Source organism: Drosophila subobscura, chromosome U (assembly GCF_008121235.1).
Source record: "Drosophila subobscura isolate 14011-0131.10 chromosome U, UCBerk_Dsub_1.0, whole genome shotgun sequence".
Taxonomy (NCBI): domain Eukaryota; kingdom Metazoa; phylum Arthropoda; class Insecta; order Diptera; family Drosophilidae; genus Drosophila; species Drosophila subobscura.
Window position 1 is genome coordinate 14,803,653 of NC_048534.1, and position 24,249 is coordinate 14,827,901.

Below are 24,249 nucleotides of genomic sequence, written 5' to 3' on the forward strand. Positions count from 1 at the left end.
GATGTGTTTTGTTGTTGTTTTCCCATTTTCTTGTCAGTCATAATTGCATTTTTCAGGGAATTTCATTTTTTCGATCCGAACGCAAATTATTTATGGTTGTATTTGAAAATCATCGAATAAATTTCGCAAAGAAACGTGCAGATTAGGAACATCGCAGCGGGAGGGTGGAATGGCAGGCAGGGTGGCAGAACTTTCCCTTGGAAACTAGCGCCTCTAATATTCTTCTCGGACTGCCAATCCATTTAAAAAAATAGCCCTAACCTTTTATTGCTATATTTCGGGCCACATTCTATAAAGAGTTACAGCAAAAAATATTTTTACACTCCATTTTCAATAAAAACATTCGCATTTTCACCGATCTCAGTTAACGCTTCGCATCGAATCTAATTTGAAGATTGGAAATTACCACACCCCCACTTTTGAAAAATATACATATATTGATAACATCGCTTTTCGATCAAACATTATATTTCTGCGCAATGTGGATGCACTTGTGTACATACAAATGTAACGCACAGATAGACTACTTTTCAGACCCTATGTCTGTACGTCCGTCCGTCTTGATGATCGCCTAGATCTCAGAACCCATAAAATATTTTACAGGCAGACTGATGTGGTATCACACTGTTACAAGTTCGGCTACATCCACAATGATTGAAGATATGAGAAAACCAAAAACGCAGTTCCGTAGAGAATGGCCATATCTATCGGATCCAAATATACATACATAGATGATTATTATAGCCACAATAACGAAATTCATGACTAGTGCCAAACCCACACCCCCCCATCCAGCACCTACCTATGTATGTTTATTTTGCTTATTCTCGCTCGCATACTTCTTCATGCTTCATGCAAAAAGAGAAAAGAATAAGCTAAGGTATGCACTTATGTACTTATGTACATACATCATGTCAAAGAACTTGTAAGCCTGCTGGCACAGCTTTGTAATGAAAAGATAGTACATTTTTCTGTTATCAATTGTGTAAATCAATTACAATCTTTATTTGTTGAATGCAAACATATAAATGTTCAAAATCAGCCGTTTGGCATTTGAATTACTTTTCTTCGGGTTTGCTGAAGACAAATGTCAAATTGCATTTTCCGCAATAATGACGATCTTCGTGAGCGGCCATGAAAACTCCAGCCCCACAATTCTCTCCAGGGCACTCACGACGCAGACGATGAATCTTTCCATTCTCGTCAACCTGTTGAATGTTAAATAGAGTTAAATCATCAGACTTTAGTATGGAGTCAATCAAATAGAAGTTAAGTCAACCGAGCGCAAGATCAAAACTCAAGAATTCCAAGAACAGATCTCTATCATATTTTCCAAGTCGGCAGGAGTATATACCTTGTAGTACTTCAAGACTGCTAGCTTGACCTTCTTCCTCTTGTGCTTAATTTTCTTAGGAGTGGAATAGTTCTTCTTCTTGCGTTTCTTGGCGCCACCACGAAGACGCAGTACTAAATGCAAGGTGGACTCCTTCTGAATGTTATAATCAGACAGGGTACGGCCATCTTCCAGTTGCTTGCCAGCGAAGATCAAACGCTGTTGATCTGGAGGAATTCCTTCTTTGTCCTGAATCTTGGCTTTGACATTTTCGATGGTATCCGACGGTTCGACCTCAAGAGTTATGGTCTTGCCCGTTAGGGTCTTAACAAAGATCTGCATGGCTTAGTCGTCACCAAACTGAAAAAAAGTAATTCAAAGTGCCAAGTTAATACACAAAATTTAATATAAAACAACACTAAATATAATAATTAAACGCTTTTCTTTTGTCTAGATCTGGATTTATTGGGAAAATTTAAGTTTAAAAAGATATTTCTTGATCCATTAAACCAGAAGTACTGCATTAATAACACCATCATTTTCTGGGTTGTTTGTAACTTGTGCATATTTTCCCCACACTACTTTTCCAGTTTGTGTCACCAATCCCAGCTCAGAGATATTAACTTCTATAACAGTGCCTTTGGTAATGACACCCAACGATGTAAACATTGGTGAACTTGGATTTTTCTTAACACCGATAATAGGTAAATGGAAGGTTGCTTTTAACTCTGGATGGGTCACATGTGCTTTTTTCATTCGCAGTCCCATTGGTCGAATAAAACGTTCAAATTTAGGTGGTTTTCGAGTAAAATTCTCTCCCACAAATGTCACTTTTGTAACCATTCGCTTCCATGCTTTGCGCTTCGTTTTTCCAGTCTTTAGAACCTTGAACACTTCAGCATCTGACTGAGCGCGAACTTTTGGGATGGGTACGTCCCACTTTCCAGCTTTTTCCTTGCGTTTCTGCTTGATCATATTGGACAGCACCTTAGCGCTTGACTGGACTCCCCTGTCAAGCAGGTAATGCGGCAAAGCTCCATCCTCAACCTTCTCATCTTGTTTTTTCAGTTTTTTCTCCTCATGTGCCTGAATATTTTTTTTAATTTGGATCTTTTCATTTCGACGCTCCTTATTAAACAATTTTGCTTTGATTCCGCGTAACTTCCGTGCTTTACGGGCTCTGTCTTTAGGAAGACGTGCTTCCTTTTTACGTTTACGCTCTTCGTAATCAAGCCGCCTTCCGTACAGCTTTCTGTGACGATCCATATACTCATTTTGAGGCATGATTACAGTCTGTAGCGCTGAAATATAAGTCGGAAGTTACATTTTGATACAGTTTAAGGCGGATATGTATGAATGGGTACACACTCTGAAGTTGTTCAGAATCGAACAGCCCAAACACAACTTATAACTTACCTTAAATAAAATTGCCTTGATTTTTTAAACTGCTTTTAAATGTTATGCACCGCTTTTATTTTACTGAACCAAGGAGTAAAATATTGCACAATAAGTTACACTCCCATTGAATCTATTTCTTATAATTATCTACGCTAGGCAAACTCCCTAAACTTCGAAATTCTAGGAGAAGAAAAATGCTTACCCTATTGCGACGACAGAATTAAAAGAAAGAAAGAACCAAACCGCAAGCGTGACCGGAAATATCTTACTTCACATGGTTGCAATTATTATTCAAAGATTCGGTGCGGTTTATTTTTTTTGGAACAGATAAAATGGAACACGAATGGTTTCTAGTGGCCCCGTTTCACAAATAGCCCAATCAAGGGCGTCAATTCATACGTGTTACATTTTCCGTCGTCTAATTCATACAATATTCTATATTTTTATTTGATTTTAACATATTTTATATATTATTATATAAATACGAAAATTTTGTCAAAATCTATGAGATCCACGAGTAAGGGCCAGATTGGATCATTATTACAGCCTGCATGAAGAAATTCCAAACCAAGAAGCTACATCCTTCACGATTTCTGCTCCACCCATAATTGCGAAGTCTCTGACAGACGGAAGGAAGGAACACTGTTTTGCACCAATTTTTAAATAACAATCCTTAATGTATAAACAATGTTAACCAGTTATTAGATATATATTGTTGTATTAAAATATTAATGCTGGGTTTCAAATAGTTACGAATTTATTTTTGAAAATATCCCGAATTTTGAATTTGAATAGACGCACATGAATCAGAAAGCGACGCAACTTTTTGCCATCACCAGTCCCTTATCCATAATCTACATATGTATGTAACAAAAAACAGCGTCTCCGGTTAGACGCAAAGAAGCTTGACCCAGTCCCGGTCTGAACAGCCCATATGTAAATATCTAAATTGAGTCACACCCAGGAGTACCCAATATATCGAATAATTATTGGAGCACTTTAAGGTATATCGGTACGAGCTATCGAGTTTCTTATAAATTTATTGTAGATAGAACTGCAAATGCATCGAAATTTTCGGGTTTCATTATCATTTCAACGTTTACTTGATTTTTTTGCCTCGAACCTCACACCCTCGGTTTGTTTGTAAGTTGCTCATATTATATTTAATGCTAATGATTGACAGACAATTATATACAATGACTAATATATTTTCTTTTACATGTGTATGTTTGTATGTACAATTTATCAAAGGTTTACGAGATATGTCAAAAATCGCTGAACAAAAGCCTGTGGCTTTGTCAAAAAAAGTCATAGAGCCTATCGTATATCCAACTATTCGGAAAGACGAAGCTGTAGAAGATACCTTCCATGGCACTCAATTGAAAGATGTATACCGTTGGCTTGAGGATCCGGATTCAACAGAAACGCAAGAGTTTGTTACGTCTCAAAATAATATAAGTCGGCCGTTCCTGGAAAATTGCAATGAGTGGAAGAAAATTAACTCAAAGCTCACCAAATTATGGAACTATGCCAAATATGGCTGCCCCATGCAACATGGAAAATATTATTATTATTTTATGAATACCGGTCTGCAAAATCAGAGCGTTATGTATCAACAAACCTCGTTGAGTGGAGAAAGCAAAGAATTCCTAGATCCCAATCAATTATCTGATGATGGTACAATTGCCTTGGCTCAAAAGTCATTTTCAGATGACGGCAGCTTTATGGCATATGGATTAAGTGAAAGTGGGTCCGATTGGATCAAGATACTTATTCGAAATACCGAGACTGGTAAAGACCTGGATGAAATACTTAACAAAGTTAAGTTTTCAGAAATATCATGGACCAAAGATAATAAGGGATTTTTCTATTGTGTAAGTAATGGTCAAAAGACAGGTTTGATATTTTTAAATATATACGTGGTACGTACATACATACTTGTATACATATGTATATTGAATTTAAAATGTAAAATTCGATTAAAATTTATATATGAAAACTATGAATGCATGTACATACGTACGCACATACATATGTATGTATATACTGACTAAGTACCAGATATAAAAGTAGTGACGCTGCTTAGGCAGTGTTTCACAACGTTCCTCCTCGTTTTTATTGATACCAATATAATTGTATTATAGAGATATCCTGAGCAAAGTGGAAAAACAGATGGCTCTGAGACAAGTCAAAATGAACATCAAAAACTATACTATCATCGACTGGGAGAAAGTCAGGATAAAGATACCCTTGTTGTGGAATTTCTGGAGGAACCTAATTGGCGCATGTAAGATTAATTTTTGTAGCTATCGGTGGTCTTTTAAATAATTTTTAGAAAATGTCTTTGACCAATCCTTCGAAAATAATTTTCAATTAAATACCGTTTGGTTATGCATTTAATTAAACCTGACATTATATTTATTTTTTTAGTCAATCTGTAGTATCTGATTGTGGGAAATATTTAATACTGGCCATCGTTAAGGATTGTCGAGACAACATTGTGTACTATGCAGACCTTGAACCGGGTAAAGAAATCAATTCAAAACTGAATACTAAAAAAGTTGTGGAGAAATTTGAAGCTGACTATGATGTAAGTAACTTGTTTTATTTCTAAACATTACGAGTACCATTGGAGTTTGGGGTACTCACGTATCCAAACGCGGATCTGTCAAAACCAATGCATTCTCGTTGATCGTTCTGATTTAAGATATTTTCCTACATGTTTTTTTTTTTTAGTATATTACCAACGAAGGGTCAAAGGTGTATTTTCGTACAAATAAATCGGCACCCAATTATCAAGTTATAATTATTGACTTCGAGAAACCAGAAGAAAACAATTGGAAAACTCTAATAGCAGTAAGTAATTAATATGTTTATGATAACATAACATTATAATTAACAAACAACACGTATTCGATCACTTAGGAGCACAAGACTGATGTGTTAGACTGGGTTAGGTGCGTGGATGAGGACAAGCTACTGCTATGTTATATTAGAGATGTAAAAGTAAGCAAATTAAACCACAAAATTAAGATTATAAATAATTAATTGATTTTATTTTAGACCGTTTTGCAAGCCAATTGTCTTCGAACTGGAAAACTATTGCGTGAATTTGATTTAGAAATCGGCACCATTGTAGGAACTTCAGGCGAGAAGAAGTATTCGGAAATTTTTTACAATTTTTCTTCATTTTTGAGCCCTGGAGTTATTTATCAATTTGATTTTAAAACCCCAGAGCAGCCGCCAAAAGTGTTTCGCGAAATAAAGCTCAACTTGGAAGGTTTCAGTCGAGAAAACTACATTGTTGAACAGATATTTTATAAAAGTAAGGATGGTACTAAGGTACCTATGTTTATAATTCGTACGAAACGAGATACCATTGAGCCGAGACCTTGCCTTCTCTACGGTTATGGTGGCTTCAATATTAGTATGCTGCCATGTTTTGGACTCTCTGGGTAAGTAAAGTTAATAATATTGAATTTCTATCTAACCAATCGCAAAGACTTATGTTTATAGACACATTTGATGGCGTGTTGGCCTATCCCAACTTACGGGGCGGTGGAGAATATGGCGAAAAATGGCATAATGGTGGTCGCTTATTGAATAAGCAAAATGTCTTTGACGACTTCCAAGCAGCTGCTGAGTATTTAATTGATCATAATTACACGTCCAAAGACCGTTTAGTTATTCAAGGTGGCTCGAACGGAGGCCTTCTTGTCGGAACTTGCATCAATCAACGTCCCGATTTGTTTGGAGCTGCTGTTGCACAAGTTGGGTTCGTAAACTACAAATTGTTTGTTTTTGAATTAATTAAAAGCATAAAATACTTACACTACATTTTCAATCTTCAACAGAGTAATGGATATGTTGCGTTTTCATAAATTCACCATTGGACATGCCTGGTGTTCAGATTATGGAAATCCATCAGAAAAGGAGCACTTTGAAAATCTTTACAAGTTTTCCCCACTGCATAATGTGCACACACCCAGTAGCAACGAAGAGGAGTATCCATCAACTTTGATTTTGACGGCCGATCACGATGATCGGGTCAGCCCCTTGCATTCATTCAAATTTACTGCCGCTTTGCAGGACGCTGTACGCAATTCCAAATATCAAAATAATCCTCTGCTATTGAGGGTTTATACAAAAGCAGGACATGGTGCCGGCAAACCAACCTCCAAGAAAATTGAGGAGGCAACGGACATTCTAACGTTTATGTCCAAAAGTCTTAACGTTGATACAATCAATTTAAAAGACGAATAATAAAGCAAAATGCATTTCTAAAAATTAACTACATGTAATAGAAATGTTTCCGCATGGCAGCAAACCAATGCAATATAATTTGGTTTGTAATAATACATTTATTCGAAATGTTATATATATAATGTTGATTATGTATTATATTGTGCTATGTGTATTTAGTAAATAAAAACGTTTGAGCTGTATTCAGTTCCATAAAAAGCATCTTTTTAGTCTGATCAGTTCCTTTTGATCTTAGTTACGACTAGTGGAAATGTGTACGAGTGTGCAAATGATAACCTGTGGGCACTGCTCGACTGCCAAAAAAGGGAGAGAGAGGCTTCGACGTAGAGATGGAGACATGGACCGCAAGTTTTCCACACGACACAAATCAATATTTCCAATATTAATTTGCCAAACAGGAGAACAATTTGAGTCCCAATTTTCTTACCGCTTGTCCAACAGTATGTCTTGGCTAGCCTAAATCCACCGTAAGCACTGTTACAAAAACCCAGGATATAAAAGCCTTTAACGCAGGGCAGCACCTGGTCTGTGGCTGTCCCATGTAAATAAAGACGCCTGGTATTGCACTCTCTGCTTCCTACCAAACCTCGACGTGCATACATATGTATGTATAAGTACTGTTCAATGCATTCATTGCAAGCGACTCGGAGCGCGCCCTCTTCGACCAAGAGGATGCATTAACACTCACCGTCCATGTATATCAGAGTAAATATATCAGAATCTCATGGAATTATTCGACAGCGCTGTAAAAAGTCCTATAAAATAGATATGCAAACAGATCTGCCGTAGAGAGAGTGACTGGCTTAAGAGGGCTTTCCATCTCTGGCTTTTCAACAAAAATGTCAGAATAATTGCATTGCCATATAAATACTCATACTACTCTGTACTAAATTTAAACTGTCCGAACAACCTCAACTCAGGGAGGGCCATCTCCCATTCCCCTTTACTTTAAAAAATCATTTAAATTTAAATATGAACAAGTTTTTGGTTGATAAAATGTTTAATTTGAATCAATATTCCGAAAGTTAGCTTGAAATTAAATCTGCTTCAAAGCCATCAAAGTAGGGATGAGCCAAAATATCTTTTGCTGATATACGATGCACTGGATCATAAATGAGCATCTTTTGAATAAGGTTTACACCATTGGCATCGAGATTTTTAAGCTGGTTTGTTAATTGATTTGTTGACCAGCAAGGAAAAGTATTCTTATAATCGGGAAGCGACGTTACGCCTGGCCAAATGTCTTCAGTTGGTGTTTTGAGAATTCTGTAAAATAATAAAAGTAAATTAAGATTAGTTATTGTTATGAGAAACTACGACGAACGTTGCTAGACGCGTTCGAACGCGTCACAAATACATTTGCAAATGCTTCCTCTTAAGAGTTACAACCATTTCAGTACCGAAAAAGTGTAAGTAAATGTTAAATCAATCAAAATAATGTAAAATTAAGAAGTATAATTACCTGAACATTCTAAATAATTGATCGATTTCAGAGTCTCCTTGGAAAAGGGGTTTCCGCGTTGCCATTTCGGCAAAAATGCATCCAATGGACCATATGTCGACGGGACATGAATATCGTGGAGAGCCCAGTAATACCTCGGGTGCTCTGTACCACAGAGTAACAATTTCATGAGTGTATATGCGCACTGGAATGCCAAAAGATCTTCCCAGCCCAAAGTCCGCTACTTTAATTAGGCCATTTTTGTCAATAAGTAAATTTTGAGGTTTCAAATCCCGATGCAAGACTCTTCGACGATGGCAGAATAAAATTGCATCTGTTATTTGAAACAAATAGCTTCGCACAAGTTTGCTATCCATAAGTTTCTCTGGAGGTAGCGAGTCCATATATTTCTTAAGATCCATTGATAAAAATTCAAATATCAAATAAATGCGGTTTTCCTCCATTAATACATCTTCCAAACAGACGATATTTGAATGTTTTAGTTCTTTGAGTAAAGAAATTTCTCTAAAACAAAAAAGATAAGAAAATAATATAAATGTGTCCGAAAAAATCAGCGTTTGCATGTACTAATCCGTCAGAGCAAGATCATTAAAAACATTGCTATGCTCTCGCTTCCGCTCTCACTAGGAACGGGTCAATATAGTGTCAATATTAGTGCATAGGGAACCAATACCTTGTGTAAAAGAGTTTTAGACATCATAAAGACAAAAAAAGTTAATTGTACGTTTCCTACATTTGAATTGTAAGTGCTTTCTGTTTGCAACTCTTTCTGTTTACGTTAACAGTACGCCAAGCTATATTTGCTCAAACTAGAGTCTAGTGACAAGAGTGATCATGGTGTACGAATAATATGAGTGCCTACTGTATGTACATACACATGTATGTGCGTATACACATATACCATTAAGCCGGTATACGCATCTCGGCTTGTAGTTTCACTAAAAGCAATTTCTTAATTGTGTGCCTTTAGAATGTAAATAGATATAAAAATATGTACGCATGTACATCCGAATGTATCAAAATATCTAAGTTAAGCTGGGAATCCACGCTCGGCTTTGAAAGCGTAGCCCCGTTCGAAATGCAGCAGAAATAAATACAGACATTACACTTATGTATGTATGGGACATACACATGAAAGAGAGAATTCACGTGTAATAATACACTTGCATAAGAAAGGCAACATTCAACAATTGTTGGGGTGTTCAAAACGAGTTCGCCTTACCTGATAGCAGTTGACGGGACTCCTTCGTCGTCAGACTCCAAGCGAATTTTTTTCATTGCCACAATTTGACCTGTGAGTCGATTGCGGCCTTTATAAACCACGCCGTAGGTGCCTTCTCCAATCTTTTCAATTTTCTCAAAGTCCTCCATTTCTAAATTTATAAATTAAAAGGCCAATTCAAATTTCCGCGTTCTTAGAGGCGTCTAAATCCAGAAGTTGCCAGACTTTCGAAAACAAGAATAATTAGAATATATCGATTGACAGACATAGCATTTGGAACTTGATAAGAAAACATTTAAGCAAAACATTTAAGTTTTACTAGACTGTATACAACAAGACAATGCATTTGGAATATATTTTGAAACTCTTGAAACGCTTGTTAATTAAGGGGAAGACAGATATTCTGATAGCAGCATTTTAGCAGACTCAGGTTTTGCGATTTGTGTTTTGGAAATCAACATAATCATGGAAGGCCACAGAAAATTGTACGAAGGAGAACTGATGCTCATATTTATTTATTATTTTCACACATATTTTTCTGGAGTTTGCGGTTTTTTTTCCTCACACAATAAAAATTAAGGTTGTTTTTTTGTCACAATGCTCACAAAAATGATTTTATGATATTAATAAAACTGGCTTAGAGTAGTTGTTAAGTACGTTTGTGTATATATTACACCATTGCTTAATCCTAGTGCATATTAGAGGCCTTACATTTAATGTCGACACAAAGTGCGTTAATTTAGCTCGATGCCCAGTGTGACCAAACTGGGTAGAGTTCATGCTCTAAGGATATTCTGTTTTGTGTTTGTTTACAAAATAAAATTTGAAAACATATGCAAATCTTGTATAAAAGCACTACCTGAAGAATATTGAATTATTGAATAAGTCCGATTCAACGATGCGGAAATGCAATAAACAAGTGTTTTATCTCCTATTTTCAACTGCAAAAATGCAATATGTCGCCGAATAAAGTCAACCACCAGACCCACCAGCTTGCATTTTAATCTGACAAGTCAAATTCCTGCTTCGGAGGTTGACTGTATTGCTGAAGAACAACTTCACACATTCACTGCGCTGTGACATATTGCCAACAGTAATGTCTTCGAAATTAGTTTAGCGACTCTTCCTAATATGAATTAAGAAAGAGGTAGCACTGGTTGCTTGTAGTTTTTTTATTCATAGTGACACACGGATTGTCCGGCGGTGCCCTTTTTATTTAAAATTAAATTAAGCTTATAAGAATTTCAAGTTTTGTTGTATTCCTGTTTTAAAATACATAATTTACTTTCATCAAAGAAACTTTTCATGGGATATTAGGAAATATGTAGCAATTATATAATGCACGATAAGATGAGCGATTCTTTTTTTTGTCACTTACGAGAACACAAATAAAGTATTTCGTATGGATAAATTTTAAGTTTGTGTTCCGGTTTCCATCGTTCCATGTTATATAGGACAGTGAACATTCGTCGTCATCTTGACGCCATCTGTCTGTTGTATAATTTCAAAATCGAAACCTTGTATATTTCTATTCGTCCTATTTACCAACGTGCAAAAAAAAAATCAGAATGAGAGTGGAAGCTTTGGACTTGTTTTGGACGGATAAAGGCCGATATGATTTGGCAGAAAAAAGGTTTTACGAAGTCGTACTGAAGGTAAGTTCCTTTTTCCGTGATCCGAAAAGTCAAAAGTATAAGAGGACTATTCTTAATAGATGCTTCTGATTTTACATATGTATGTACATACATACTACATATATGATATTAATAAAAGTACATATATATATGTACAAATCTAATAACCTTATAATATGTACCCTTTAACTCATCAAGTACCGGGTATAAAAATATATGGCCCAATTCTATCTAATCCATGCAAACACACAAGACTTATAAATTTTGGTCTTATTTTTAAGGTTACACCTCTGGAAGTGAGCCACCACTACAGCCCTTTAGTGTCCGAAATTGCAAAGGCTAGAGAACATATACAGACCTCTCTGGAAAAGGTAAAGGTAATTTTATTTATTTTTGTTTCTTAAATGGTGTTTACCTTTTCTCGCAACCATATGTCTGGTTGTTGGACAGATAAATTAATTGTAGGTTAGGGTGCATTTAAATCTCTTAGACTCGTTGTCCCCAAAAGTAAGCTTCGATTATACGACTAATTGACTCATCTATGCATTGATAGATATGTTGATGTTGTTAACATGCAATGAATGCATCAATTAAGTGGTCTATGCGAGAACCAACAGAGCCGCATGTCGCGCAACTCGTTGAACCAAATCGGTCGCGAACATGAAAGATTGTAAATGGCTCATGCAATGCACAATTCGATCTACAAAGTGGAAGAGAATAAAGTTTCTAGTGGATCTAATAGGATTCGTGTAAAAACCTTCCCCATAGAGAAAACCATAGTACATTTATAATTGTTCAAGTCCACTATATGACCTTAGACTTTCTCAACAAATTCTCCTAAATCAATTTTCTGTATTATAATTCTATCTACTTTTTTATATTGAACTATAATTTTAGTCTCTAATAAACTGAAAATACTTTATTTCAGATTGATGTTACTAATGATACGAGCAGGTCGGAGGTTCTAGACAGAATATTGCTGCTAGAAAATGAAAATGCGGATCTAAGATCTAAATTTGTTAAATTATTACAAGAACACTCCGATGTATTGAAGCGCCTCCAAGCCGTTGAGAATCGGCTGAGTATTTCCAATGGTAACGTGAAAGAGGATGATGATGTCGACTTATTTGCTTCTGATAGTGAAGAAGAAACTCAGGAGACTGTACGCATAAGAGAGGAACGACTGGCCGCTTATAAAGCTAAGAAATCAACTAAAGCTATAATAATAGCAAAGTCAAGTCTAATTTTAGACGTTAAACCATGGGATGATGAAACTGACCTCGGAGCTATGGAAGTGGAAATCCGAAAAATTACTTTGGAAGGATTACTATGGGGAGCTTCTAGACTTGTCCCAGTCGCTTTTGGAATTAAGAAATTAAGTATTTCATGTGTTGTTGAGGATGATAAAGTTTCTATTGATTGGCTTACTGAAGAAATAGAAAAATTAGAAGATTTTGTCCAAAGCGTTGACATAGCTGCATTCAACAAAATTTAAGAGATGTAATATGTAATAAAATTTGTAGTTTCTACAGAAACAACAAAATAAAAATTGGAATATTTGGAGTCTTGTAGAAAGTTGTTCGTTTAATAATAAGTACTACTACAGTTAAAAGGATCTATTTTCAGACCCGGTACTCGAAGAGTTAAAGATTTGATGGTCGAAGCGTAAAGTACAGAGGGTAACGTTTCCGACCTTATAAAATATTACACTGAATCAAGTTTGTTTCAAACTTACACATATTTGGGACTAAAAAGTAAGCGCTTAAACTTTAAGTAGGAATTTCACCTCTTGGGAAGGGCGAGGGTTTCCGCTTGTGGCGTGGCGTGGCTTCGGTCTTTTCCCTTTTCGAAGTTCAACATTCAACATCCGTGCTGGGGGCTACCATTTGGACCAGGCCCCGAATTATCGACGTTTTCCGGTGACGCCCAGGCGCCAATAAGGGCGAGCCCGGAGGAGAACAAAATGTAATTTAATATGCAGCAGCGGCGTAATTATTTTTTTAATTTTGACAATATAATATATATTTAATATCCTTATTACATACACATATCCTCAAATATGTACAAATAAATAAACGGAAAAAATTATTATGGGAACAAAATGGAATAAAAGGTTTTAAGCTATCACAAAAAGGAATCGATTGCTGACCTTTTATGATATCTTTTACGAGCCAGTTCTAATATCAATAACGAGTCGAAAGTACTTTTGTAAGTTGAAATTTGTGCCCAACACCCAGTAATCACATGGCTAAGTTTTTTATTTCATTGAAAACTTAAACGTATATTAACTGAGATTTGTAGAAAATGTAATATTATAGCGAAAATACAACTATCATTATTTACTTAGTTATTTTCATTAATATGCCCATCATGCCACGTTTTTAAACGGTTCGAAATGTCTGTGAACGTAGGACGTTTTACTGATTGCTCATTCCAGCATTCTATCATAAGAGCATAAACTGCTGCTGGACAGTTTTCTGGAGAGGAAAGTAACTGTCTTGACCGAATTAGGCTGATTACTTCTTGGTTGCTATAACCGTAATATGGCTGCAAAAATATGAAATATATGCAGGTATTTAGAATCCAAATCGTATCACAGAATTTACCTGCATTCCATAGCTGTATATTTCCCAAAGCAGTACTCCAAATGACCAAACATCACTTTCTGTTGTAAATTTTCCATATAAAATAGACTCTGATGGCATCCAGCGTACAGGTAATAGCGACTTTGACTGGACCCTTAAAACACAAATATAAATTGAATTAAACGAGCCAAATAAGCCAAAGGTTAGATATATATATTTACGTACCGGTAATAATCTGAGCTGTAAATATCTCTGGACAATCCGAAATCAGATATTTTGACGATCAATCCCTCATTGACCAAACAGTTACGAGCAGCCAGATCCCGATGAACGTAATGATGAGCTGATAAATATTGCATTCCTTCGCTGATTTGCAATGCAATTTGTAGAAATTCCAGCTGTGTAAGTGATTTACCCTCACTTGGGGAGTTCGAAATTAAAAACTCGTGCACATCACCATTAGCCATATACTCGAAGAGCATACAGTAAGGCTCTTTATTCAAAACTACACCCAATATACAGACAATATTTTGGTGCTTTAGGTCCGATATTAGTTCAATTTCACGCTTAAAATCTTGTTGCGTTTTCAATGAAGCGTTTTCTTTCAGGGCCTTGATAGCAACAGTGACGGTTTTATTATATTGTTTCAGTTGTCCTTTATAAACTTTACCTGCAATTATGTATACATTTGTTATCATGCAAAAAACATTAAATATTTAATGAAATAACTTGCCAAAAGCTCCTTCGCCCAGCTCTTCTAAGAACTCAACGTCTTGCAATGTGAAATGTGATATTCTCAGCATAGTGTTTCGTTCCGAGGTCTTGGGTCCTATGGAAATATTATCCGAAATATTGCCTAGATGAATTCTTCCCACATCTTGGTTGGAGCTAAACTGTGCATTTCCGTATATATTTTTATCAGCACTAGGTGTATTTATCTGAAGAGTAAAATTGCAATCATTAGGTATGGGTGTCAAGTCTAATGCCAAAAGGCTGTGAGCAGCAATCGACGCCCAATACTGTCTAGCCTGGGACTGTTATGCTCGCTCAATAGATAATTTGTTCGCTCCATTACGTACGTTTTGAATATTGCTCATCCCATAGTGCATAAAATTTCTCCTTTGAAGAAGTAATATGGACAAAAATATTATGAAAACTATGATGGTTGCTCCGGTCGTCCACGCAATGGTAATCCAAATCTTTTCAGCACATTTGGGAATATCACAAAGTTCAATAAATCGTTCACTCGACGAATCCACAAAACACCAAGGGCTACTTTCAACATTTCCGGGATTCCTAGAAAGAAAAATAAAACAAATTTTTAAATGTTTATCCGGTGGTGTCATTGAATCTTCAAAAATAATTACTAAAGGCTTGTCTCAGGTACAAAAATCAGACAGATAAAATACAGGTTTGAAAACACACATATGTACATACCTGCAATAATTTTGACCAATAAGTTCGGGGAAGTCGGATATTTCTTTCATTAACCAAGACCATCTTAAACAAGATTTTCCCGATACTGATGAGTTTTGTATCCCTCTATAGCTTGAACCGTTCTCCCAGTAGCATTTCTCATTTTCATCTACGTCAATAGTTATTCCCAAAGACAAACAATCTTTATGGGGAGGTAACTTTTGGCAATCTTCCACTCCAACCACACCAATGACGGGATGCCTCTTGGCAATGGCATACTCCTTTTGGCAAAGTTCATTTTCTAAAAGTTCGCATTCTTCCCGACAAATGCGTTTTACATTTTCAGATTCTCTGGTTGGTGGGTAGTTACTCGAAATATCGTTTCTGAACACATCCTCATAAACAGTGGACTTTTTTTTTAAAAACATATTTATGTTTTTAATATCTCTAGTTTTAGTTCTCTTATTTCGTGTAGTTGTATTTTGGTTTTTTCAAACGCTTGGCATTCGTTGCGACATTTGCAAAGTACAATAGATTTGTTCGTTCAGGAGTTCGACAAATTGGCAGCGAACTGAAGCATAGACTGGGTAAGGCATACATTCGACAATTCGAATTCATATCCCTGAAAGGAGGAGTCTTAATCATTTCCAAATGATTTTATAATTTAAAAAAAAAAGCTTACTTTGATTCTTTGATTACACCATAAGCGGCTTTCAGTCGTTCCTCTATGACATTCATGGTGAGATTCGGCGATATGAAAACGTGGACGTTTCTTAAAACATCTTGACAAATGGTCCCATTGTATAAATGACAAATTCCTGAAGATTGCTGAAAGCTGTAAAAAACAACATCAGATCAAATAAATTATATTGTATATCTATGTATACTAGGGGGCAAGCTCCCTTCAAACGAGCAAAGCGATGTCGAAAATACGGCTGGCCTCATCCTACAGACCACAATTGTTATTAATAAGCCGGTAACAATACTTATACTTCTGGCAACGGTAACAGCAAATAAAAGACTATTCGCAATTAACCTAAACTCCGGTTTCGGGCGGTGAAATGATTCTTTATGAACCAACTCACTTGCTAAAGTTAGTAAGCAATGCAATCCAGTTGCACAAAACGATACAATACTGCAGGTAGATTCCCGAAACACACATAAGCGGATTGCGGAAAGTAAGTCCTAGCCGCGTCAAACTACACGTCCACGGCCATGGCAACGTTTTGCAGGCGAGCAACTAACGGTACCTGTAACGGTAATCGGCGCTTTCTCAGCGGCCTGGGCAATGAATGTACATATGAACATATGTACATATGTGTACATTTTTAAATACACTTGTAACAGTGTGATATTACGGCAGTCTGGATGCAAAATTGATGCTGGTCAAAAATAAATATTAGTCGTTCACTCTGAGCGTTGCGCACATCACTTCAACCACAAACATAAAAGCTTCTTAACTTTTGGAGTACCGGAATAACTTGCAGTGTGACAGGCAATCGTCAGTATTCGTTGTTTACTTGGCGACCTCTATTTTCACAAGCATAGGCCGAGAATCTTATTGGAAAAAACATAATTCCAAAAAATCAACACAAACTATACATAAATATCTAAATTGAAATCATTGTTTTTTAAAGGATATTTTGCACCTACCCATTCATTCCAAACACAACATTACTGGCGAACACATCTTGATTTTTCATTGCTGGTAGCATTACTAGAATGCTCAGAATAAAATTGAAATATTTCACCATATTGAACAGTTTTAGGTTTGCTAATACTTTATTTATATTTATCGGAGTAATTTAATTGACATATTTGACTTTTACAATGAAAATATTGTCTAAAATATAAATGCAATTTTCTTCCCTTATCAGCCTAATAGGGGTTGTTGATCCCTTATCGATGTATCGATAGCACAAAGACTAAAATATTGGTCTTCAGGACTATTATCCTTTCAAACAAAATGCGTATGGTAGACCTTTATTTTGATTTTGTTAAAGCTTAGTTCTCAAATTTTAGTTTGCTAGCGGCTTAAAATTGATAAATTTGTTCTATAATCCTAGTACTCACATCCGAAAACAGGTTTGTTAGCAAAACGTGCCAAATATTTTGCTAGCGGCAGAGAGTGACCAGAGGTGTAAATGCATTCCGTGCTGTTACACTTCTCGCATCTTTCTTTCTTTCTCTCGCTGGTCTTGGTCTTGATCTGGACAACAGAACAAATTCTTTTCATGTGAAATAAATAAATACGCGAATGCCTTTAGAAATATTTATTTAACGATATAAAAAGTTTGTTCTTTTCGATGAGTAAAAATCGAGTCAGTAATGTAATTACAATGGCAATGTTTATAATTACAAAGAAGCTTGAAACGCACTCGAAAATCTAGTTTTCGTTTTATTTTAGCTTCAGACATAAAGTCAATGCAACGGATAGTTATCAATAATAATACATAGCCCGATCTGATCTAGAAGATATGTTCACTTTGTATGCGCTCGGATACGCTTAACATACCAAAAGACAACCAAACAATTTAAACCATGGAGCAGTGTCCCAATACAAATGTACAATGTGAAGTGTTGAGTTAGGGTCCTTTTTATCTGCGCATGAGTCAAGCCTAAGTCGAAATGTTTAGGTTCGACATTTAATTACATACATATTTACATATATTTAATTCAACGAGTCACCGTTTTTTCTTTAAAGCTTACAAGTAAAATCTCTCATTAATGTGAATAAGTACAGCTGAAATAGTTTGCAATATTTTAAATGTATTGTCGATAATGTTATGTTTGCCGGAGGTTAAAATATATTGGCTCGTTAGTCTTCTTGGTTAACCTTGAAATCGTGTATATTGGTTAATATTGCGGGGCTTCAAATTATATTATCTACAACACATATATATACGTACATATTGTGTGTAAATTTATTTAATGGAATATCTACTAATGATAATGGAATACGACCTAACGGCTCCATCAGTGAATTCAAAATAATTATTTATCAATATAAAATCAACCGCCCCCCAGTTCACACCACTGGCTGAAGTGACTTGATTTTTTTGTTAATTGTTGCTGTTATGCCAAGGATGTTAGATATGAAACCATTTCTCGATCCTTATGATATTTACGTTCTTTTCTACTGGACTAACCCTGCAATTTGCCGGCCGAATTTAAGTCAAAGTGTGGCTCAGGGTGATAGGTCGACTCACTTTGTTCAGTTGAGAGGAGTTGCTAAGGCCCTTCGATCTTCGCACTGCCCTCTTTCTCGTAATAAAATAATATTTTAAAAAACCTTAACGCAATCCTTTTTTATTTATGTCTTTCAGGAGGGAACCTAAAAGGAATATTCCAGTGGGAAAAGATCTGTGTTCTTTTTGGAAAGCGGCTCAATTTCTTTAAAAATGTCATCAACAAATATACACAATGATGTAAATAAGAAATCATTATCAGAAATATCAACAGAAATGTTAAATAAACCAGAACTAATTTATTGTATTAGTGAAAATTGTATAACAAAAATCAACAATTCTCAACGGCCTTGTAAAAAAGATCAAATTCCTGGACCACGTCAAATTGACATTGTCGGAGATTTTGGAGAGGAAGTGGAACGTGAATTTGACTTACTTTTCACAGGTTATAAAAGAAAGCAGCTTATGGAAAGCTTACATGTTTTAAATTTATCTAAGGTAAGTGAACACAGAGAAAGATATGTATAATAAAAGACAATACAAAATTATTACAAGAATTGGAAGCGTGACTGAATGTATTCAACAATTAAGATCTAAAATGCCTATTTAACAATTATATTTTCAGATAAGCGATGCAGAGCTTTCAAATGGTGGTGAAGCGTTACGGAATTTAAATGTATTACGAAGTTCTGAAGACAACAGTCGCAAAATTAGGTTGAAAAATACACCATGTGGACATGAACCAACAAAAATGAAGTGTAGAAAGTCGTCACATGATGAGCGACAACTACCTCCGGATAAATTTGACTATAAGAAATGTAATCAACAAAAATATATAATGAGTGAAACTGAAAGTTACTTGGGGGAAATCACAAACAATTGTCAGAAAATGGAACCTTTGGCTGAAAACATCAAAATACAAAGAAGTAGTCGATACTTCAATTCTTCATGTTGGGCACAATACGTGGAACATCCCGTTATTTATGCAAACGACAATTCCTCTCCAAAATTCTTAGGTAATTAAATATGCTACCTATGTTGTGATATCTCATGAGTCTTTACACAAAATTTGGTGACTCTAACCATTAAAGTCTCTGGGATATAGGCGTCAAACAACACAAACAAACTGGTTACCTATTTACTAATGAGTTGAATATACTTTTATAGAACAATTTGATGCATACAAGGTGGCTCTTGACATGGACTTGGAAACATTTCAAAACCACTTTAAAATGGCGAACAAAATTGAAATAAAGGTTAGTATTTCAACCCACTACCAAAAAATTCGGCGATTTTCCAAACAGTTTTCCCTCCATGTTTAATGCCATTATAGCAGGAAAATATTATACACTTAGTTTCATAATTTGTGTTTGAAAACATGGCCCATTTATTTTTTATTACAGCGTCGTTACAACCGAGATGAAATCTGCAAAAGATTGGCCTTTAAAGAAGAAAATCTCTTAAACAATATTAAAAGTGAGTATAACATCAAATAGCAAGGAAACTTGCTGGTGTACTGCACAAAAAATACACCTTTATTATATATAATATCAATATTAAGTGGAACATGTAAAGAAAAACACGGCTTTATCAGAAATTGATAAGTAGAGCTGACAGATTTAAAATGCATTTATTTATAAAATCATTTGTATTTCATCTTAAAGGCTTAGAATTGAAAAAGGATATCTGCTCGGACACTGAAAGCTATAGCTCCGATTCTGAAACTTGTCCCAAGTTAGCAAGTGGAGTACTTCGAAGACCATCCATTTTTTATTCCACAAAATATAATAAAGATTATGCAAATCACCAAATCAACAATAAACAAAAATATATTAATAATTCAAATGGCAATATGAAGAAAACGCAGGAACGGCAACCTAATGACCAGACTTTCTTTTTTACGAAACAATCGAAGCTTCAAATAGAGGTTCGACTTGCTTTAGCCCAATCAAGGAAAATAGCACAAAGGAAAATAAAGGTCTTTATTTATTTCCTTTGGAATGTACCTTTTTTGTTTCATTATTAATTATCCGAATTTTAGAGCCAGAATAATGGCGCTACGCGTATCGTGGACATAATACGAACAATGCTTTATAGTGTTGGCATAAATATGGACTCAAATCATCGCTGGATATCAAGGCAATTACTCACAGGTGTAAATATAACGATTCTACAATTATTAGTGGATCGTTTTCAAGCGATTATTCAGCAACTAAATGTTAATCTTTTGGAAAGTCTGAAAGAGCGTGACGATCTCCATTTGGATCAAGACGTCATATTGCATGATCTTGAAAAAATCAATAACTTCTTGTAAGTAACTATTATGTTCAGTATTTAAATGTATTATACACATAAACTACCCACTACCAAAATTCAAGAAATAATCAATTCGATAACTGAGTTTATTCATAGAAAATGTAAAATATTTTCAGAAATAGCTCAAGTGCTCCGCATAAGTCAAGAGATCCTGATCTACCGACGGATTTTTAGGAATATTTGCCATCAAACCTATTCAAAATCTGTAACAATTTCTTGAATCATCCTTATGGTACCTTATGCAAAGTTTTTATAAATTTCAGCTAACCTTTAGTCTGCAAATACGAACATTTTTGTCAAAGCACTGTAGCTAATGGCGAACAAATAAATTTAATAAAATTCAAGCAAAGTCTATCAAATATTATATGCACTCTTTAGAATTTTGAGACCTAACAAAAACACTTATCTCCAAGAACAATGTATTATATTATTCCTTCTATGTTTAAAATGTATATTTTTAATAATATTAAATTTGGATTATTCATTGTTGTATTAATAGTTTATTAATTTACAAATTTACCATAAATATAAAATAAAATATTGTAATAAAGCGATATACATAAGCACATACACGGAAATTGTCATGGCTAAAAACACATTTGTAAGTATAAATCTGCATAGAGAGTCCTGCGGTTTCTTAAGCGGTTAACAGTTGTTTTTGTCGAGTCTCTATTGCTCGAGAGATAGAGAGAGGGGAAGTCAGGGAAATGATGCCCATCAATTCATAACAGTCTGATGGCTACTCATCCGCCCTAGAAAGAGCTGCCAAAAACAATGTAGCTATTTTTTCAGTATATTTTGAAAATGAGAAGCTATATTTCGGTATTTTTTTGAGGGTCACACCGTATATTTTACCGACACGTCCGCGGTCGCACTGCCGTCCACCGTGTATATTTACAATGTTTAGCAATAATATATCCGACTATAAATTAAACTCCACAATTAAAGCCGGAACATTTGGAACAGTATACAAGGCCAATTATCTGAATTCAAACAAATGTGTAGTTATCAAGCAAATTTCAGTGGAACAACAAGCGGATAAAGTGACGAGGATATGTGAAGATGTTTTAAAATGTCGACAGTTTCAACATACAAATATAAATAGCCTGCTGCACTGTTTTGTTGACAAGAATTATGTGTACATGGTGTTTCCATTTATTTGTTTTGGAAACTGCCAAACACTACTTGAAAATGTGTTCACTTCTGGTAAGTTCATTATCATTCTGTTGATCAAAGATTATTCACTATGTTCGTCCCTATGTGCGTCTACTACTCAGGGACCAGAAGAGCTAGAGGAACCAAGTTTTTCATCCAGACTTCCAGACTCCGAATGAATTAAAAATTACAATTTAAAAACGGCACAAGAATTGGGTTTTTAGGGCCAAAGTTTTGTTGGCTGTTCCGTTGTGAAAACATTTACATAACATTATATTTTATAATATTTTTAGAAATAATAATAATATTTTCATTGTTTTACAGGATTTCCGGAGATTTTAATAGCACTGATATTCAAAGATATTATGTCTGCTTTGGTGTACATACACTCTCACCACTTCGTTCATGGATCTTTGAGGGCTAAAAGTATACTGTTAGATCGCAATAAAGCAATTTTATCAAATTTTCGGGACTCTCGGTCTTTTATTAACCAAGGCAAAAGAGATAAAGTTTTATATGGATCAACAGTCGGAAAGGCAGAAAATTTGAACTGGACAGCTCCAGAGATATTATATCAAAATTTATATGGATACACAGAAAAGAGTGACCTGTATTCGATTGGAATCACGTCTTATGAAATGGCAAATGGTTTTCAACCATTTTTGGATTCAGAACTAACTTTCATGTGCACAGAAAAAATTCGTGGAAATCTGCCTTCGTTGTCAGATAAATCCAGTCAAGGTAATTATTGGAAGCGAGAACTTCCTGTATTGGGAACACGCTCCTAGTAGAAAAGTACAAAACCGCAATAAATATTATTTATTGTTTCAGGATTAAGTTCAGTTCATTACTCCCGAGACGCAGTCCCTGGTGCCACGAACAACCAGAGAACCTTTTCAGATGACTTTCACCAGTACATGGAAATTTGCCTAAATAAAAATCCTACGTGTCGCTGGAGTGCACAGAAATTGATGACACATTCTTTTTTTAAGCAATGTCGGAATTCCAGTATCTCAGATCAGCTCAAAGGGCTGAATTTTGATCTTCAAAGCTGTACTTATATTAAAGGTAAGTAAGAGCGCAGTTGGAGTGTAGTTGAGCTAGATTTAGATCGCAATATTGAGTCTATCAAGGACTAAGCTTGATATTTTTCTATTTTTTATGTCAATCCAAGCGTAACAACTTGTTTTAAAAAAATCTCTTTATAATTGAATTAACATTTTTTTAATCTTAATTTTTTCAGATGAGCCTTTGCGTGCAGCTTCTGCCAGTGTGAAACATTTGGAAGATATCAAATGGTGTTTTTAATTTATGTAAACGCAGTACATTAAAATGGTTGAATAGTTACTAAGTTACTGATACTAATATGAGTTGATTTCTTCTAAATAATATGCTCTGTTGCTATCTCGCCGACTTCATATGAACTGTAATATATGTACTTCAATAAATTCGCTAAACAATTTATATTTAAACAAGAGCTGTGAGTTTGCGTCGTATGCTTCTTTGAAGACCCATAGAGGTTTTTAGATAACAAGATTGCAATGCGTATTATTTTGGACGCATGCTGTGCGCTGGGCATACTCAGACACTTTTGGGCTCGTTTCAAAAATTTGTTTGTTGCCGTGAGACAAATAAAAGGCTTGGGTAGATTTTCTTCAAACGAATCGTAGACCGCGACAAACAAATAGAAAAACCTTCTTGTGCCAACTTACCCTTACGCTATATTCTTGTACCCAGAGACCGTTCGATTTTCAGCTGCGAGAAAAATATAATTTCTGTGATCCCCATTACTCTATTTTACATATTGTTTAAAAAAAAGTTCAGACAGGAAAAATATTATCAAAAATCTTATTAATATTATTATCTTTTTTTTTTTTGATATTTAATCGCTACAGCGAAATTGGTTGGTCGCAGAGATGAGTCCGCATTGACCAGATACTTCAGTTTTGTGTTGAACATTATAAAAAGTCACTGAAAATTTTGAACTCAAAAAAACGTTGTTTGCCGAACGAACACTAGAATTAGAATCTATTATTATCTTTTTTTTTTTTTTGATATTTCATCGCTACTGCGAAATTGGTTGGTCGCAGAGATGAGTCCGCATTAACCAGGTACTTCAGTTTTGTGTGGAATATTATACAAAAGTTACTGAAAATTTTGAACTCAAAAACGAGTTGTTTGCCGAACGAACACTAGTAATAGAATGTATTATTATCTTGGTCGACAAAATTTCGTGAGTATGTTTGTTTGCCGACCAGTCCAAAAATACGCAAAAAA

The 24,249-nt window shown here is 35.2% G+C and overlaps 8 protein-coding genes across 14 annotated transcripts; 4 read left to right on the top strand and 4 right to left on the bottom strand.

Annotated features, from left to right (window-relative positions):
• The first annotated feature begins 41 nt into the window (after positions 1–41).
• LOC117902395 (putative serine/threonine-protein kinase STE20-like) lies at positions 42–23,447 on the top strand. The gene is made up of 6 exons (XM_034813721.1): positions 42–51; positions 402–407; positions 21,712–22,023; positions 22,297–22,713; positions 22,804–23,040; positions 23,216–23,447. The coding sequence occupies exons 3-6, from the start codon at positions 21,717–21,719 to the stop codon at positions 23,278–23,280; spliced, it is 1,026 nt and encodes a 341-aa protein (XP_034669612.1). The 5' UTR covers positions 42–51; positions 402–407; positions 21,712–21,716; the 3' UTR covers positions 23,281–23,447.
• LOC117902399 (ubiquitin-40S ribosomal protein S27a) lies at positions 970–2,953 on the bottom strand. Of its 2 annotated transcripts, none has more exons than XM_034813730.1 (3): positions 2,934–2,953; positions 1,355–1,693; positions 970–1,208 (listed from the first exon to the last, which is right to left on the bottom strand). In XM_034813730.1, the coding sequence occupies exons 2-3, from the start codon at positions 1,673–1,675 to the stop codon at positions 1,059–1,061; spliced, it is 471 nt and encodes a 156-aa protein (XP_034669621.1). In that variant the 5' UTR covers positions 1,676–1,693; positions 2,934–2,953; the 3' UTR covers positions 970–1,058. The 2 variants fall into 2 exon arrangements, with proteins under 2 accessions (XP_034669621.1, XP_034669622.1); XM_034813731.1 differs by lacking the exon at positions 2,934–2,953 and adding an exon at positions 1,731–1,742.
• LOC117902397 (ribosome biogenesis protein NSA2 homolog) lies at positions 1,761–2,987 on the bottom strand. 2 transcript variants are annotated; one of them, XM_034813725.1, is made up of 2 exons: positions 2,934–2,987; positions 1,761–2,634 (listed from the first exon to the last, which is right to left on the bottom strand). In XM_034813725.1, the coding sequence occupies exon 2, from the start codon at positions 2,615–2,617 to the stop codon at positions 1,838–1,840; it is 780 nt and encodes a 259-aa protein (XP_034669616.1). In that variant the 5' UTR covers positions 2,618–2,634; positions 2,934–2,987; the 3' UTR covers positions 1,761–1,837. The 2 variants fall into 2 exon arrangements, with proteins under 2 accessions (XP_034669616.1, XP_034669615.1); XM_034813724.1 differs by lacking the exon at positions 2,934–2,987 and adding an exon at positions 2,750–2,894.
• Positions 3,735–7,186, top strand: LOC117902392 (prolyl endopeptidase). Its single transcript, XM_034813716.1, has 9 exons — positions 3,735–3,874; positions 3,983–4,605; positions 4,876–5,018; positions 5,162–5,321; positions 5,468–5,587; positions 5,657–5,737; positions 5,795–6,186; positions 6,234–6,506; positions 6,586–7,186. The coding sequence occupies exons 2-9, from the start codon at positions 3,994–3,996 to the stop codon at positions 6,992–6,994; spliced, it is 2,190 nt and encodes a 729-aa protein (XP_034669607.1). The 5' UTR covers positions 3,735–3,874; positions 3,983–3,993; the 3' UTR covers positions 6,995–7,186.
• LOC117902396 (cyclin-dependent kinase 1) lies at positions 7,976–9,909 on the bottom strand. 2 transcript variants are annotated; one of them, XM_034813722.1, is made up of 3 exons: positions 9,679–9,899; positions 8,457–8,960; positions 7,976–8,260 (listed from the first exon to the last, which is right to left on the bottom strand). In XM_034813722.1, the coding sequence occupies exons 1-3, from the start codon at positions 9,825–9,827 to the stop codon at positions 8,020–8,022; spliced, it is 894 nt and encodes a 297-aa protein (XP_034669613.1). In that variant the 5' UTR covers positions 9,828–9,899; the 3' UTR covers positions 7,976–8,019. The 2 variants fall into 2 exon arrangements, with proteins under 2 accessions (XP_034669613.1, XP_034669614.1); XM_034813723.1 differs by lacking the exon at positions 8,457–8,960 and having other exon boundaries at positions 9,679–9,909.
• Positions 11,176–12,816, top strand: LOC117902398 (probable elongation factor 1-delta). 3 transcript variants are annotated; one of them, XM_034813727.1, is made up of 3 exons: positions 11,176–11,333; positions 11,594–11,689; positions 12,241–12,816. In XM_034813727.1, the coding sequence occupies exons 1-3, from the start codon at positions 11,247–11,249 to the stop codon at positions 12,805–12,807; spliced, it is 750 nt and encodes a 249-aa protein (XP_034669618.1). In that variant the 5' UTR covers positions 11,176–11,246; the 3' UTR covers positions 12,808–12,816. The 3 variants fall into 3 exon arrangements, with proteins under 3 accessions (XP_034669618.1, XP_034669619.1, XP_034669620.1); XM_034813728.1 differs by having other exon boundaries at positions 11,594–11,683; XM_034813729.1 differs by lacking the exon at positions 11,594–11,689 and having other exon boundaries at positions 11,182–11,333.
• Positions 13,528–17,208, bottom strand: LOC117902393 (tyrosine-protein kinase transmembrane receptor Ror). Its single transcript, XM_034813718.1, is given in 9 exon segments — positions 13,528–13,859; positions 13,919–14,051; positions 14,123–14,567; positions 14,631–14,835; positions 14,977–15,193; positions 15,335–15,795; positions 15,797–15,935; positions 15,996–16,148; positions 16,967–17,208. Coding segments are annotated over 9 exon segments (2,058 nt in total). The 5' UTR covers positions 17,068–17,208; the 3' UTR covers positions 13,528–13,655.
• LOC117902394 (schwannomin-interacting protein 1 homolog) lies at positions 18,662–21,220 on the top strand. 2 transcript variants are annotated; one of them, XM_034813719.1, is made up of 7 exons: positions 18,662–18,999; positions 19,127–19,517; positions 19,669–19,757; positions 19,905–19,977; positions 20,166–20,479; positions 20,543–20,811; positions 20,934–21,220. In XM_034813719.1, the coding sequence occupies exons 1-7, from the start codon at positions 18,715–18,717 to the stop codon at positions 20,989–20,991; spliced, it is 1,479 nt and encodes a 492-aa protein (XP_034669610.1). In that variant the 5' UTR covers positions 18,662–18,714; the 3' UTR covers positions 20,992–21,220. The 2 variants fall into 2 exon arrangements, with proteins under 2 accessions (XP_034669610.1, XP_034669611.1); XM_034813720.1 differs by lacking the exon at positions 19,127–19,517 and having other exon boundaries at positions 18,910–18,999; positions 20,934–21,218.
• Positions 23,448–24,249: the final 802 nt, after the last annotated feature.